Source organism: Macaca fascicularis, chromosome 10 (assembly GCF_037993035.2).
Source record: "Macaca fascicularis isolate 582-1 chromosome 10, T2T-MFA8v1.1".
NCBI lineage: Eukaryota > Metazoa > Chordata > Mammalia > Primates > Cercopithecidae > Macaca > Macaca fascicularis.
Genome location: NC_088384.1, coordinates 5,743,967 through 5,759,316, shown reverse-complemented (window position 1 = coordinate 5,759,316; position 15,350 = coordinate 5,743,967). Strand labels below are relative to the sequence as shown.

At 42.9% G+C, this 15,350-nt stretch overlaps 1 protein-coding gene across 2 annotated transcripts in view; it reads left to right on the top strand.

The window, feature by feature from the left end:
• Nucleotides 1-13,872, top strand: part of ATXN10 (ataxin 10) — a 175,723-nt gene extending 161,851 nt beyond the window's left edge. For both annotated transcript variants that reach the window (XM_045363454.2, XM_045363453.2), the window contains 2 exons: nucleotides 12,876-13,063; nucleotides 13,551-13,872. In XM_045363454.2, the coding sequence (XP_045219389.2) occupies nucleotides 12,876-13,063; nucleotides 13,551-13,553 (191 nt within the window). In that variant the 3' untranslated portion in view covers nucleotides 13,554-13,872. The remainder of the gene's footprint in view (nucleotides 1-12,875; nucleotides 13,064-13,550) is intronic.
• The last annotated feature ends 1,478 nt before the right edge of the window (nucleotides 13,873-15,350 follow it).

Below are 15,350 nucleotides of genomic sequence, written 5' to 3'. Positions count from 1 at the left end.
CAATAGATGGTGCTAAGGAAGCTAGGTATCCAGGTGTGAAAGAATGAAGCCGAACCCTTACCTAACATCATATACAAAAATTAACTCAAAGTGGATTAAATGTAAGAATCTTAGATGAAAATACAGGGCAGAAGCTTCACATGACATTGAATTTGGCAATTATTTATTGGATGTGATACCAAAGGCACAGACAGCAAAAGGAAAAATGACAAATTGGACCACATGAAAATTTTAAAATATTTTGCATCAAAAGAATCATTCAACAGAGTAAAAATGTAATCCACAGAATGGGAGAAAATATTTGCAAATTATTTATTTGATAAGGGACAGATATCTAAAATATAGAGAGAATTCATAAACTTAACAACAATAAAACAGCCTGATTCAAAAATGGACAAAAGTCTGAGTACACATTTCTCCAGTAAGATATACAAATGGCCAAGAAGCATATGAAAATATACTCAGCATCACTAATCGTGAGGAAAATGCAAATCAAAACCACAATGAGATACCACCTCACACCCATTAAGAAGGTCACTATACAAAACAAGGAAAAAAAAAAAAAAAAACAAGTCTTGGCATGAATGTGGAGAAATCAGAACTCCCATGCATTAGTGATGGGAATGTAAAATAGTGCAGCCATTGTGGAAAATGGTTTGGCAAGTCCCCAAAAAGTTAAAGATAGAATTACTATATATGTGATTTAGCAATTCCACTTATGGGTATATACCCAAAAGAATTGAAAATAGTGTCTCGAAGTATTTGTACACCGTGTCCCTAGCAGCATTATGTGCAGTAGCCGAAAGGTAGAAGCAACCCAGGTGTCCACCAAAGGGTGAGTGGATAAACAAAATATGGCCTTTACATTTAATGGAATATGATTCAGCCTTAAAAGGAAGGCAGTTCTGACACACAGTACAAGATGGATGAACCCTGAGGACCTTATGCTTAGTGAAATAAGCCAGTCATACTGTGTCAGCTTATTTATAAGAGGTACTTAGAGTAGTCAAAATCACGGAGACAGAAAGTAGAGTGCTTGCCAGCGGTTGAGGGGAGGGAAAAAAGGGAATTACTGTTTAATGGGGACTGAGTTTCCGTTTACAAGATAAGAGTTGCGGAGATGGATGGTAGTGATAGACACACATTGTTGTGAATGTGTTTAACTCTACCAAAGTGTGCTCTTTAATATAGTTAGGATGTGAAATTTTATGTTTTGTGTACTTGACCATAGTAAAACAAAAATTTTGGAGGAAAATAAATGTAGGCAGCAACTGTACCTCAGACTTCTCCTGTATGTCTCAGATCCTCATCAGGGGCCTGAGCACAGTATAGTTTTCTAATTAATCATTCTTCGGGGTCAAAAAAAAGCAAACAGTTCTGTCTGTTTAACAGTAATATCTGACATTGAGTGCCTCTTTCGTGCCTTGCATTGTGATCTTATTTCTTCTTTGTGTCCATCCTATGAAACAGTATTTTTATCTTCATTTTATAGAGGAGGGAATTTAGGCAAATGGTTTTATAACTGGCTAGGACCACCAGCTGTTTGGCAGCGGAACGGCAATGCAATTTGAACCTCAACTTACTGCTCACAAGGCCCAAGAACATAATCGCTTTTCTGTACTATCATTTGACATACTGAGAGATCATTTCGTCTCCCCCTCATTGGCGAAAGGATGTGAAGTCACATGCCTAATAGAGGAGCACGGTGGCCTATAAGCCTGTCCAGGGCCTGTGCTGGAACTCCACTGCACCCATGGCTCTCAGGTGCACTGAGTGTGTTGTGCACATGGCAAACACCTCCTTCTGTCACCTGTACCCACTACCTGTCCAAGTTTATAGGTGGAACGACTGCCTTGGTAAAGTTGTGTAAATTGCCCAAAGCCATACGGCTTGTAAAATGGCAGAGCTGGAATTGAACCCAAGTCTGTATTACTCCAAAATCTTATTCTCGCCATTATAAACTCCTGTTCCCTTGTTCCACTCTCCACGCAGCTGCCCCCACGAGCTTCTTAATTTTTCTACTTAAGCTCTTTTGATGAGTTCTCATTGTGTTAGAATGCAGTACAGCAAGCTCCTTACCATAGCCTAAGAATCCCTGAAAGAGCTGGCTTTGACTGACTTCTACTTCATTTTATCCACTCTCCCTCACTCATTCTTCCCAGCCATACAAGTTTTTCTCATCAGTGTTCCTGTGGAGGCGCTCTGTGGCCTGCTCCCGTCCGCAGCCTCTTCCTCAGCTCTCCAGGGGTCTGGCTTCTTTTCATCCTTTGAGTTTCAGCTCTGATGTTAATTCCTCAGAGAGGCCTTCCCTAACTCTCCTCTTTCCCCAAGTTGTCCTCTTGTGATTATACTCTGTCACCCCTTTCAGACTTTGTTTTTTGGTTTAGGGCCTGCCTCTGCAAGTGCTAGAATGTAAACGCCCCAAGGGCAGGGACTGGACTATCCTGTTAGCTGTTGTCTTACTGGTATTGAGCATTTTGCCTTCGTATTTGTTAAATGAATGAATAGATCACGATTAAATTCTTGAGAGACACTCAGATGTAAGATTAACAGTTTAAATTTTTGTTCATATCTAAATCCCTTGCTCCAATGCCAGTCTAAATATCAAGAGGTGTGTTGTTTATAGAGAAGAGGAAAACAGTGTTAAAGTATTAAGTTTCTGTAATTGAATGAATTTTCTCCCCAAAATGAAATATTCAGTACTTCAGAAATTTGTTAGAGGGATATGCATCAAGGGAGAGTTTTAGAACTAAGTGTCACCAGCGTGACCACTTGGCTTTTAAATAGTCTAAAGTGTTATAATTAATATTGGAGTTATTTATGTATTATACCTTTCTGCTGAAGGTTGTCCTCACTTTAAATGGATATAGTAGTGTTCCTCCCCTGATGAGGATAAATTAGAATTGAGATCTCCTTGTTGAAAGAAATCCAATCAGACTGCAGGTAACTCTTGAGTCACCTATTACTGTTATAAGGGAAAGCAGACAGTATGAAATGAGAACCTCGCTCCTGTGTTGACTTTTCAGCATAGTAGAGTCCTTGGGAAGCGCATGCATCTGGTATCTGTGCCTCTTCACCCTGCAAACCCTCCCTACCCTTGACCACCGACTTCCTGGGAGCTGCTGGAGGTGTCGGGGGAGGCGGGGTGAGGAGGCAGGTCAGGATGGCCATGGTAACTAATGCCATTGGAGCAAGTGCTACCAAATGCCCAGACACTGGTGTGTACAGCATAAGAGCGCTCCCTGACTCCTCAGGGCCTGCTGTGTCTTGCCTGTTCTAAATCGCCAGAAGCTCCACCCTGTTCATGTTCTTCATTTAATCCTTTCTAACTTAGAACTATTTTTGATCCTTGGCTGTACTTCATTAATTTTGAAATACCAACAGTGCTAGACGAACACTAATGTCTCATAACTTAGGTGGGTTTACTTTTTCTGCTCTAAATTTTTATTTCACTTTGAATTATTAGCTAGTTCTAAAGGTATTTTGCAGAGATAGTTACTCTGACTGGTATTTGCAAGTTTATTTTATCACTTGGGATTTCTTTGAAGAGAAAAGGATGTATTTCATGTATCATAAAACCTACCGCTCCTTGTACTGGTTTGCAGGCATAGCTCAGAAACGTGTAGTCATAGCAACACGGAAGAAGAACTGCTCTGCCCTCCAGAGGTCTCTCTGGATGGACTGGTCATGAGAGCATACTTAGCAGCGATATGGCATCGCGATCGGGGAGCGGATGCTGGAGCCTGACTGCCTATTTCCAAATCCACCTCGAACACATTCAGTTGCGGGACCTTGGCCATGTTCGCCTCTGTGTGTCTTAGTTTTCTCATCAGTAGAATGAGGACAGTAACAAACATCTACCACATAGAGAGTTTGTGAGGATTGAATGCTTTCACACTTAGAACAGCCCCTGGCACATCCTGTGTCCTAGAATGTGACAACTGCTGCTGTTACCTTTATTAGTTTTACTCATGTTACTATTTTGTGAAGGTAAACTGACAATCTCATTTTCAGTCTTTGCTTATGTGAGAGACACTTAAATGTACAAAGCTTCGCTTGCCTTGAGAGTGGCAGTGTGCTCCAGGAACAGAAATTCAGTGGGGCCAGCTTATTATCTGACCACTGATCCCAGAGATCACCAGGTACTTGGTAAACATCCTCTTTACCTGGCAGGCGAGGCCTGACACTTCCCCTGTTTCTACTGGGCTTCCATTGACTCACAAGCATAAATCCCCCTATCGTTAGGGCTTCCCCTGCCACCATCGGGGCAGTGTACTACTGGCAGCTTCCCGGGTTGTGTGTGGAGACACTGAGCCCTGTTGTTTACTTTAGAAGTTTATTGTCCCCAGAATGCTGCTCCCCTACAACTGTCTCCTGCAGTGTGAAGGCTGACATTGTATCGTGGCTGTATATCCACATGCATTTATTAAATCACACCTCCCTTACAGCCCAGATCTGACAGAACTCTGGGAGCTACCCCTTCATAAGTAGATCAAAGCCAGGCACCAACGGGCAAATATTTTAAACACTCGTACTGTAGCCAGGAGCTGCAAGGACTAGTAAGATAGGAGTCTGAGCACACGGTGAGCACACATTCTCTGGAGTCAGAGCTCGTGCACCGTGGCCTGAATATCTGCAGTGTGCATGGGTGTGCCAGGCACTCTGTTAACCATGCTGCATACAGTGGCTCCTTCCGAGTCTCAGATGTGACATTGGAGTGCTGCCCCAAATCCAACTGGAACTATTTCATGGCCCCAAAACCCTTTCGTGTGGTTTAAGTTAGAAGTGGTATTGGTTGTTTCTGACCCTGAAACCTGTGTGTGATGGGGCTGCCAGACTGTGACTGCTTCGTACCACGCTGTGCTTTGAAGTGGTCAGTAAAATGATTCCAGAGCATGTCATGTACAAAATTAGTTTCATTGCCACAGGATCCTTCACCGCCAAAACCCCGTGAATGTGAGGTACCTGTGAGCATGGCCCTCCGTTGGCCACAGAAGCTTTTGGAGTGGGCAGTGTGTGCGATGATTGTGCAGGGCACAGGTCATCTTCCCATGACTTCACTGCCAGATGGATGGGCTCATGGGTCCTGCTTTGCCTGGCGTGGGCTCATGGGTCCTGCTTTTGCCTGGCGTGGGCGCTTGAGCTTTCACATCTGGGACTGGTGAGGGATGGAGAGCACACGCCCAGCAAGGCCTGGACAGCGCACTGGTGCCACAGCCCTTCGTGTAGGCCCACGAGATGCAGTGGAGGAAGTGTGAGCCTTGTAGAGAGAGAGAGGTTTCAGGCTTCAGAGAGGAGGCCTGTGAAGTCAGGAACATCTCCCCTCTCCCTTTACAATTGATGAAATGTACATTGTGCCAAGCAAGGACAGTGGATTGGCCTTCGTTTCAGCATCTTTAATAAAGTACTGATTTGGGTTATGCACAGAGGTAAAATCTCTAGTGGACAGAGGTATGAAATGTAGTTCTGTCAAAACTCAGCAGTGTTTTATGGGGCCTATGTACCACTTCCCTTATGGCCTAGAAGCCGAGAAGCAGCCTCAGCTTTCAGTGCAGGGGTGTTACTGAGATGGTTTTTTCCCTCGGGAAAGACTGAAACTGCTCCTTCTTATAGTGTGTATTAAATGCAAATCTTATTCTGTATTCTTCAGATTGTAACCTATAATACAAGTCTGACAATTATTTCTCTGCCTTCTTTTAGTATTTTTTTTAACACTTTCAGTATTAGCAATTAGCCATTAATTGGCAAATTGGAGGGTATACATAGTCGTGATTTTAACTTTTATTTTTAAATGCTATTAAGGCATAACAGGCTATAAAACATAGAACAGGACATACAGCACTGCATGGAAACATTTGAAGCACAAATGTTCTCTCGTATTAAAATATAAAAACTCAGAGGGAAATTAGATACCAGATAGACCAACAATTTAGAGAAGGAAGAGGGAGCCAAAATGGGTGGTTTGTGGTGGGTATTGCACACATAGTTTTCAGCGTCACGCAGGGAGACCCTGTGTAGAATCTGTACCATAAATTAGACTTCTACTTTAATTTTCTGAATGAGAAGAGTATGCAGTGGGACCAGTGACGTAAATGAGAGTTGAGAACAAAAGATAATCATGACAGATGAAGGTGGAAGTAAAATGAACTTTAGAAAGCAATGAAAATATCTCTTGACATTTGAGTTTATTCTGAAAAATTTGTGGCCCCTTGCAAAAGTCAGGGGATCTTCAGATGTATCTCTGCCCCAGGACCTCCATGTTGTCTGGCCCCTCCCTCTCTCCAGCCCCCTGCCTTACTCTCCAGCACCCTGCGAGCGGGAGCTCTTCTTTTTAAGGAGGTGGTCCCAACGGGTAGCACGAGTCCCATGAAACTCCAGGAAGCCCGGGGCTCCCTGGGCAGCACTTTGGGAAGTGTCTTTTTTCCTCTCAGTAAGAAAGTTCTCAGAGAACAGGGACAAGGTCATTGAGGACACTCCCCTGGGAATGCACTGGGGTGAGATGGGGTGAGGGGGTTGCCTTTTCAGGGCCACACTCTTAGCGTGTTTTCTTCTTTGGCTGACAGAAATTGGCATTATTTTAAAGTATTTTGGTTTGTAGCAATATAACACATTTTGAGAACAGTTTTTAAACTGAACTACTACTTTGCACTCTAAATAAACTCTACATTTTTACCATGGTCCGAGAAGATATTTGTTTAGATGTGACAAGGGATTTGTGAAGCATCTTCATCTAGGAAAACCTTTTTCTAACAGGGCAGATAATTACACAGGTTTGTAAAAGCCTGGGTGGAGTAGGCTTGCCGGTGCTGACCATGCTCTGTGCAGGCCAGCTCTGGGAGAGGTTCTAATTGTGTGCCCCTCCCTGCTCCACAGTGTACTTTGGAAAGCCCTGCAATACACAAATCCCTTGCCTTCATGGGTTTGTTATCTAAAAAGAGTTTTAAAATATATATCCTGGATGCAAAAATTAAATAAACATATTACATATAATATATGTATCTGTTATACAGATATTATAAATAAAGTCCATATATATCAGAACATCATGAAAAGTCTTTTAACACATTTCAATCATTTTAATTTACATATGCATATTTTTTCAATGCTAGCACTTTTTAGGGTTGGTTTATTTATTTACTTATTTTTGAGACAGAGTCTTGCTCTGTCACCTAGGCTGGAGTGCAGTGGCACAGTCTCGGCTCACTGCAACCTCTGCCTCCCGGGTTTAAGCGATTCTTCTGCCTCAGCCTCCCGAGTAGCTGGGACTGCAGGCAGCTCACCACCACGCCCAGCTGATTTTTTTGTATTTTTAGTAGAAATGGGGTTTCACCATGTTGGCCATGCTGGTCTCAAACTCCTGACCTCGTGATCCACCCACCTCCGCCTCCCAAAGTGTTGGGATTACAGGTGTGAGCCACTGCTCCTGGCCTGTTTATTTATTAATTCAACAAATATTCATTGGTGCTTCCCATGTTCTAGGCCGGAAGTTGGCACACCTTTTCTGTGAAGGGCCACATAGTAAATATTTTGGCTCTGCAGGCCGTGCTATCTCTTGGCAGCTCCTCCACCCTGCCCTTGCAGTGTGACAGCAGCCGCTGACACAGGCAAGTGATGGGCGTGGCTGTGTGCTGTAGAACTTTATTTATGGATACTGACATTTGAATTTCAAATAATTTTCATGTGTCAGAAATCAGTATTCTTCAGATTTTTTTCCAATCATCTAAATATATTAAAACTGTTTTTAGTTTGCTGTCATAAAAAGCACAGGCCATGATTTGCTGACCCCTGTTCTTAGCAGTCTTCTAAACACCGACAGAGCAGTGACCAGAACAGAGTTCCTGTCGCCCTGGAGTCTACATTTAATGATGTACAGGACTTTAAGTAGCACTGATTTTGATAGCTGAAAGAATAGTTTAGCTTGATGGAATCTGTCTCATCAGACAATTCCAGTTTTAACATTTCAGCTTACCCGACTGTACTTTAAAAGTGAGCTTGGCACATCAATCTGCTGGTCATTAAAACCCTTACCATGGATTGTTTTTCTGTATCATGCTGTTTCCCAGCCTATGTTCTTCTCCCCTGCTAATATCTTATCCCCTTGCTGGTACAAGACCACCCAGTTTAGTGTTACGCCGTGTGTTGAACCAGCTGAGGCCCAGTGCAGTGCTGCCTCGGCCATTCAGCAGTACAAGGTGCTTTACTGACGCTGTGGTCTTGGTGGCCTGGGTCAAGACCCCAGAGTCCCCTGCTGAAGAGCTGGCCAGCACCATCAAGTCCCGCTCTAGTGCTGATTGCAGGGTTCTTTCAAGGCAGTTTTGCAACAAACAGGCTCATGCCTTCTATTTGTAGTAGCTATGGAAACGGTAGAAGCTCTCTTTCTAAAGCTAAGCATACAATAAAGCACTTCAGATGTTGGTAGGATTAGAGACTTTAGAAGATGTTTAATTTTCTCCCCTACTCTTTCTTTCTCTCTGTCCCTTTAGAGAGGGAACAAGAGGGCAATGTGAATATTAACTGAGACTTGCTTTAATCTCTCTCATGACACTTCAGACTGTCTAGGTCTGCACAGGCTGCACTCTAACAAGGAGTGGCATGCATATTCATGACCCAGGGCTGTGGACCAGACACGCTCTCTAGGGCTGTATTTTACAATGTTTTTATTTTCAACTCAAATTTCGTGAAAGAAACAACTATGAAAAATTGATTTTGTGATTACGATTAAGTCTAGAACCCAAGACAGCAGTGCTAAAATGTTCTCACTGGAAATAGGAACAGATTAGAGAAGGTTTGTGTAGTATTTGATTTACAGATAGACAACACAAACCCCAAAATGTTGGTGCTCACTTAGAGGGGGCAGTGGAGCAAACTTCACGTCTACCTAAGAAGAATGCATAGGGGTTCTGCCTTCATGAAGTCCTCCTTAAACCGGAAGGAAAGATGAATTTCACTTAAAATACGTAAGAGTATTAAATGTATATTTAAATGAAAAGTGTTGAGGTTTACTATTATTGGCATGGTTGTTATTTCTGATTTTCAAGGCCCTGAAAAGGGGTTGATTCCAGAGTGGTCTTGTGGCCCTATTTCTTCTCAGCCTTTCACACTTCCTTGGCTTACATCTTTTTGCACTTTGGTACTAATTTTGGAAGAAGACAAAAGTGCGTTTTCTGCTTTGGGCTTCAGTGCTTCCTCCGTTAGGTTGTCAGGTCAGTGGCTATGCCAAGAATCTGCTCCTTGTGAAATACTGGACCATCATATTTTGTTCCTGAGGTCGTATGCCTGAAGCCTGGGGCTGCAGAGGGCTGAGCAGGACCTATCACCCCAGCTGCAAGCGGTGCCCCTGTTTGAGGGAGACACCTGGCAACCCTTCATCTCCAAGAGGGCTTTTCTGCAGTCTCATTCTTTCTGTGCTCCACTTGTCTTATATATAAAGCGGGCATTGTGTAAGTTTGTATTCTACAGAAATTAACTACAAACACTTTAAGGGTGGGTTGCTATTAAAATACCATGATAACAGTATTTTCACAAAATGTGATAGAAATGTTGCCCTCCAACCCCAAGATGAACAGATTAAAATCCACTCTTTGCTCCCATCTACATGGGAATTCTGGTGTTTTGTTGTTGTGGACCTTTTATTTACGCAGTCCAGCCTCCTTGCCTGGGTTGCGTTTATATCGGTTTACTTTCATCTAATCTCTCAAACGCTAAAAAGCCCTGGGTCGGGAAACCACACCAAGAACAGGAGGCAAAAACACAGCCTGTGGGTCGCTGCAGTGCCACCGTGGCCCCACCCACGTGGTGAATGAGAGATAGCATGCTTGCATTTGTTCATTTAGCAAACATTTCCCAGCACCACGCTAGGGACAGAGCACAGAGAAGTGAGTACCACTGGGCTTGTTGCGAGGAGTTCACAGTGCATTAGGGCATACAGAAATATAAACAAAGAGTCATAGCTTACATAATTTCAATAAGGCCAGACATGGTGGCTGTAGTCCCAGCTATTCAGGAGGCTGAGGCAAGAGGATCACTTGAGCCTAGGCTTTCAAGATACAATTTCAATAAGTACGTATTGAACATGCAGCTTGTGCTGGGAACTAGACTCGGTGCTAGGATATCGAAGTCAATTAGATGGGACTCCTGCGCTCGAGGAGCTCACAAACTCATAAACAGATGAGTACAGTGCAGTGTGATGAGAACTGTTAAAAAAAAAAAAAAGAGACTGCATTGGCAACAGACAGCAGGTGCACCTAATTTAAGCAGGTGTCACGGGGTAGCTTAGACAGGGAAGGCTTCCGGGAGACTGTGATACTTTGCTGAGTCTCGAAGCCTAAGTGTGCCCCATGAGAAAAGAAGCAGCAGTGAGGAAAGCACATCCCAGGTCAGGGATTTGTGTGTGCAAAGACAGAGGCGAGGCCAGCATTGTGACATTGCCAGAACCTGAGAGATGAGGGTGTCTGGCAGGAGAGGTTGGTAGGGGCCGTCTGGCGGGGTCTCACGTGCCCTGGAGTGGAGCACTTTGATAGTCCCTTTCCTCCAGAGACATCCTGTGTTTGCTGCTGGCAGTGACGGTGCTGGCACCAGACTCTTCAGTTTCTGAGCCAACCACCCCTCTGATCTCAGGAGGTCTGAATGCATTATTGGGAATTTCAACTTTCCTACTTTAATTATATTTAAGTGAATAACCAGGATGTTTCAGAAAGAATTGTTATGCTTCTTTCATTTACCATTAGGGAGTTATACTCATGAACAAAAATTCCCCAGTCTTATACATATATTTCTTGCTCCTTGAGTCAGTTCTCCTAATAATCTCTGACTCCTCCTTTTCCTACAAAAAGTGAGAAAATGAATTTGTATATTGCCAGTGACATCCTGGGTGTGAAATTCAAATAATTCATTGTTGAGAAATTCACGAATATGTTGTAAGTGCTTGATACCGGGGTTCATTATCTTTATTCTCTATGCTGGCACAAAGTGGGGGTTCAGTGATCATGGAAAAGAGGTGGATATTCGAATTTAAGATTTATGCATTTGAATATTTGAATAGGTTCTGTCTCCAGAAAAGAAATGCAGGCATATAAAGGACCTGGACTTTGTCACAAGAGAATGACAGATAAATGACAAAATGAGAACGTTTTCCCCACCATAGACAGATGACTGATTATAGAAGCAGCATCAGCTGGGCACTGACAGTCCTTTTCTCTGCCATCTGGAAAAGGTCAGTCATTTATACCCACCAGTGGTTTTGATGCTAAACCTCCAAAGACCAGCAGGTCATTCACTCAGCACATGCTGGTTGGTCCTTTGCTTTGTGCCAGGCTCCATGTCGAGGCCCAAGTCCCCAGGAACACACGACCACAGCCCCTGCCATGGAGGAGCTGGGAGACCCAGGCCAGGAGCTTAAGTGCTGTGAGTGGGGAAGCAGAGAGGACCCTGGGCCAGCTCACCGGGTGGGTATTGGAGGGACTAAGATGGAGCAACCTTTTTAAAGCCCCAAAAACTCTTCCTGAGCATACAGCTGCCCGTGTTTAGTATATTTCAGTTGTCTGACTTCATTGGACAGTCATTTTTACTGTTTTCTTTTGAGGCTGTTGAACTAGGGAGAGAGACTGTTGGACTCATTTTCTTTCCCAGATACTACAGGAAAGAGCACCTGCTTTATGAATGTTCAAAGTTTTCTCCGTGTTCCCATGCCATGTTGGGGGAGCTAGAAATGTCTCAGAACTGGTCCACAGCGTTGCACAGGGGCGTTCAGGACAAGATCAGAAGACTTGGCTCTTTAGCTCTAGGGTTTGATACCTTGTGGGGACACTGACGCCCTGGTTCTGGCATTGGCAATGCCCGAGTGGGAAGCATCTGGTAATCATCAGGGGACAGGACTTGTTTGACTTCATGCCTTTATCTGCTCATGGGCGGGGAGGCCTCTTTCTTTGAAAAAGTGTTTATTCCACCCTAGGTTCTTTGTTGTTCCCCTGGATCAGGGTGCCAGGCCCAGTAGGGACACAGCCTCTCTTGGCAGTCTCTTATGTATGTCCCTGAATCCAACCACTGAAGACTGGTCCCTGCAGTAGTTTTTATACAGTCCTTTATAGAACTACATATAATAGCAATTTAATGCTTGCATGAAGTTTACACGGCTCTTGGTGATTAAATCAAATGCCCTACTCAGTAATGTGGCGATGCTATCCCAGTCTTCGTAGGTTGTCTCTGGTCTCCTGCCAAGCGGAACGTGCCAGGTGAGCACTTGGGCACAGTGAGCCCTGATGCTTTCAGGAGCCTGAGTATTCAAACTAAACACAGCAAATCCTTCAAAGGCCTTCCAGCTTCATCTTTAGAATACTGAATGCGGGAAATTCCATGGTGACTCCTAGGAAACAATTCTCATTTCTAACTGGGCTCCCATTAAACAAGATGATTTTCCTGATTCTAACCTGACATCTTTGTGACTGATTCTTTAGTGCTCCTCTTATTCTTTCCCTAGTGAGTCAGTAACATAATTATTCAACAAAGGAATGTGTGTGTGTGCACGCACACACGTTTGCCTGTGTGTGTGTTCTTGGGTTCATAAACTTCAGTTTGAGCTATTCTAAGACTTTGCTTCCTTGTTCATTCATTCAACAAATACTGAGTAAATATCTCCGGGTGCCAGGGGCTGGACATCACACACGCATGTTGGATGTGTATGTGCGTATGCATGCATTGCCTCTTTTTAATGTGTTTGCAGTTTAGATGCACATTCAGAGAATGCATCCTCAAGAAAACCTGTTAATTGATCCTGGATGTTCCGTGTTTCTGTGCTCCTCTACTCCTTTTCTGATAATTCTTATGTGAAGTTATCAAACAGGAAAGTATGTTGTCACATTCCTTCACTCTGGCTCCAGTTCTGACCCAGTGGGTGATATACGCCATCCGAAACCTTACTGAAGACAACAGCCAAAACCAAGATTTGATTGCAAAGATGGAGGAACAGGGGCTGGCAGATGCATCCCTACTTAAAAAAGTGGGTTTTGAAGTTGAAAAGAAGGGCGAAAAGCTGATCCTGAAATCTACTAGAGATACCCCTAAGCCAGTAAGTACCCTCAAGGGAACTGTCCTTCCCTTTGGTTTGTAGAAAGCTGTTTCCACTTCCCCGTTGCTTCAAGCACGAGGCTCTTTGTAAGAATATGGATAGGAGAATTGTGCCCTCTCTAGTGGTTTACCGAGGAAAGCCCTAAAGATAGCTGCAAACAGTTTTTTTGTTATGGCTTTATGCTGCCATTTTCTTAAAACAGATAAAATTTCAAACTCATTCTGGGTGAGACATATAAAAGGCATATCAAAATGTATACATGGTGTAAAAGTAAGTTACTCATAGGAATTAGATTTTCTTTAAAAGATAGTTAATGTTCACTATAGTTTAAAAAACAAAACTCCTTGAATACTATTGCATAAATTGTTTCAGGTTTCTCTAAGTTATTTGTGATCACTGACCAAAGTTCTGGGTTTTTTCCCCCTTTGTCTGATGAATCTTGTAAATAGATTTGTTATATCTGCATTTCTTTCTTTTTTCTTCTTAGTGAATGAACTGCATCCAAATACCTGAATATTTGGAATATGTTTCATGGATTTTTCATCTTCTGCAGTATGTGAAATCGCAAGTGTTTGAAGATTTATAAGTACAAATTCGGGAACTTAGGAATTTTTTAGGTAGTGGAGTTTAATGTGTATAAGCTAGAAGTGGAAGTAACTGAGCGTTCTCTTGTTTCTTTGCATTATTGTAACTTTGTGGTTTGCCTTTGTCCCCCTGGATAGAACATGCATTTAAAGAATATATTGTACTTACTGTGACAGCAGATAATAAACCAGTCTCTTGGAGGGCACAACCCTTATTTGACAAAACTTGGACATTGGCTTGGACTGTGTTTGTCCCTTCAGATGGCAACTCAGCATCATTCTTTATATTCCTCTTCTCATTGGGTTTTCTGAATTCTGGCAGGCAGTTGAAGTAGTTTCTCACTGTGATTAATTCTACCAATCTCTTTTCACCCCTCTGCCTTTCCAAAACATTGACAAGACTCATTTCCAGTTAATTAATTCAAGAACCCTCCCTCTTCATTTTAGGTACTGGTCTGTCTTGTCACTGAGCCCTATCCCTTTGGAATGTGGCAGGGAGCGAGGTTGGTGAGAGACCATGTGGGCACTTAACTCTTCTTGTTCCAGTTCGTCCCAGAAGTCGACATCCCAGGCCCCATTCTGTGTCAAGGTGAATGCCTGTGTCCTCCCCGGCTTTATGCCTCTGTCATGGGGGAGGAATAGCTGATGTTCTGCTCTGGTGCAGCGCCATAGCATTAAAGGTACATTTCTGTCTTCTTTGATTTAAAAAGCACCAGTCTCATGAAGGTGCCACTCAGTTTTAGCCACGTCTTCACTGGAATTACAAAAGTACTTTTAGGGAGCAGGAGTTTATTTGACATCTAGTTATCTGTCTGTCTGTTCATCTGTCTGTCTATCTCTGTATGAGAGGTAGGAGTGGATTAAATGACCACTGAACTCACTGAATCCAGATCATTCATATTATTAACAAAAGCTCTAGGGGGAGGTCACATTGTGAATGCTTAAAACATATTATCTTCTTCAACAGCCACATCACCAAACAATATATCCAGAGATTTTGCACAGTTCGTGTTGAACCTTCCAAAATCAAAACAATAAAGACCTGTCCAAAAGTTTTTACAAAAATACTGATTGCTCCCAAATAAAATGCTTCTAAGCTTTGTGTAGGCATACTTTAACTGATTTGTAAAAATAGCTTAAGCATGTTGAGAATGAAATAAAAGTTTTCCCATGTGCTATCTAATGTACTCCGTGTAACTCTGAAGACACATCAGCTTCTAGGATTGCAGCAATCTATGAATAACGTTTTTCTCTCATTTATGACTTTCCATCAGTAAAGAAGCGCTTGCGAAAGTAAAATTACACAAAGGAGTCATTCTCTTCTGGGACATAAAGAGTTAAAGCTCTGTCCTCTAAATAGAAGGCTGGCCAAAGGGAAAAAACAGTGGGAGTCCCTTTTCCCTTTTAACAAGTTTGCAATAGACACTTCTTTTTTTCCTGTCTCAATGGATGTGTGCACACCAGTGGAATCACACAAACTTGTCGGTATGAGCTATATAATAACAAACACAAATAAATAAAAGGGAGCCTTGTGAGAATACAGAATGGGGTAATGGTTATGTGTTTTCTAAGTAGGAAGTGTGGGGCTTGCATAGTGAAAACATGCTGATGACTGCATTGTGGCTGCCTTTGATTCCCTTGGATGGATTAATTCTTGAGCACAACAGCTTCCCTGTCCTCTATCGTGGACTCGGAGCTCCTGA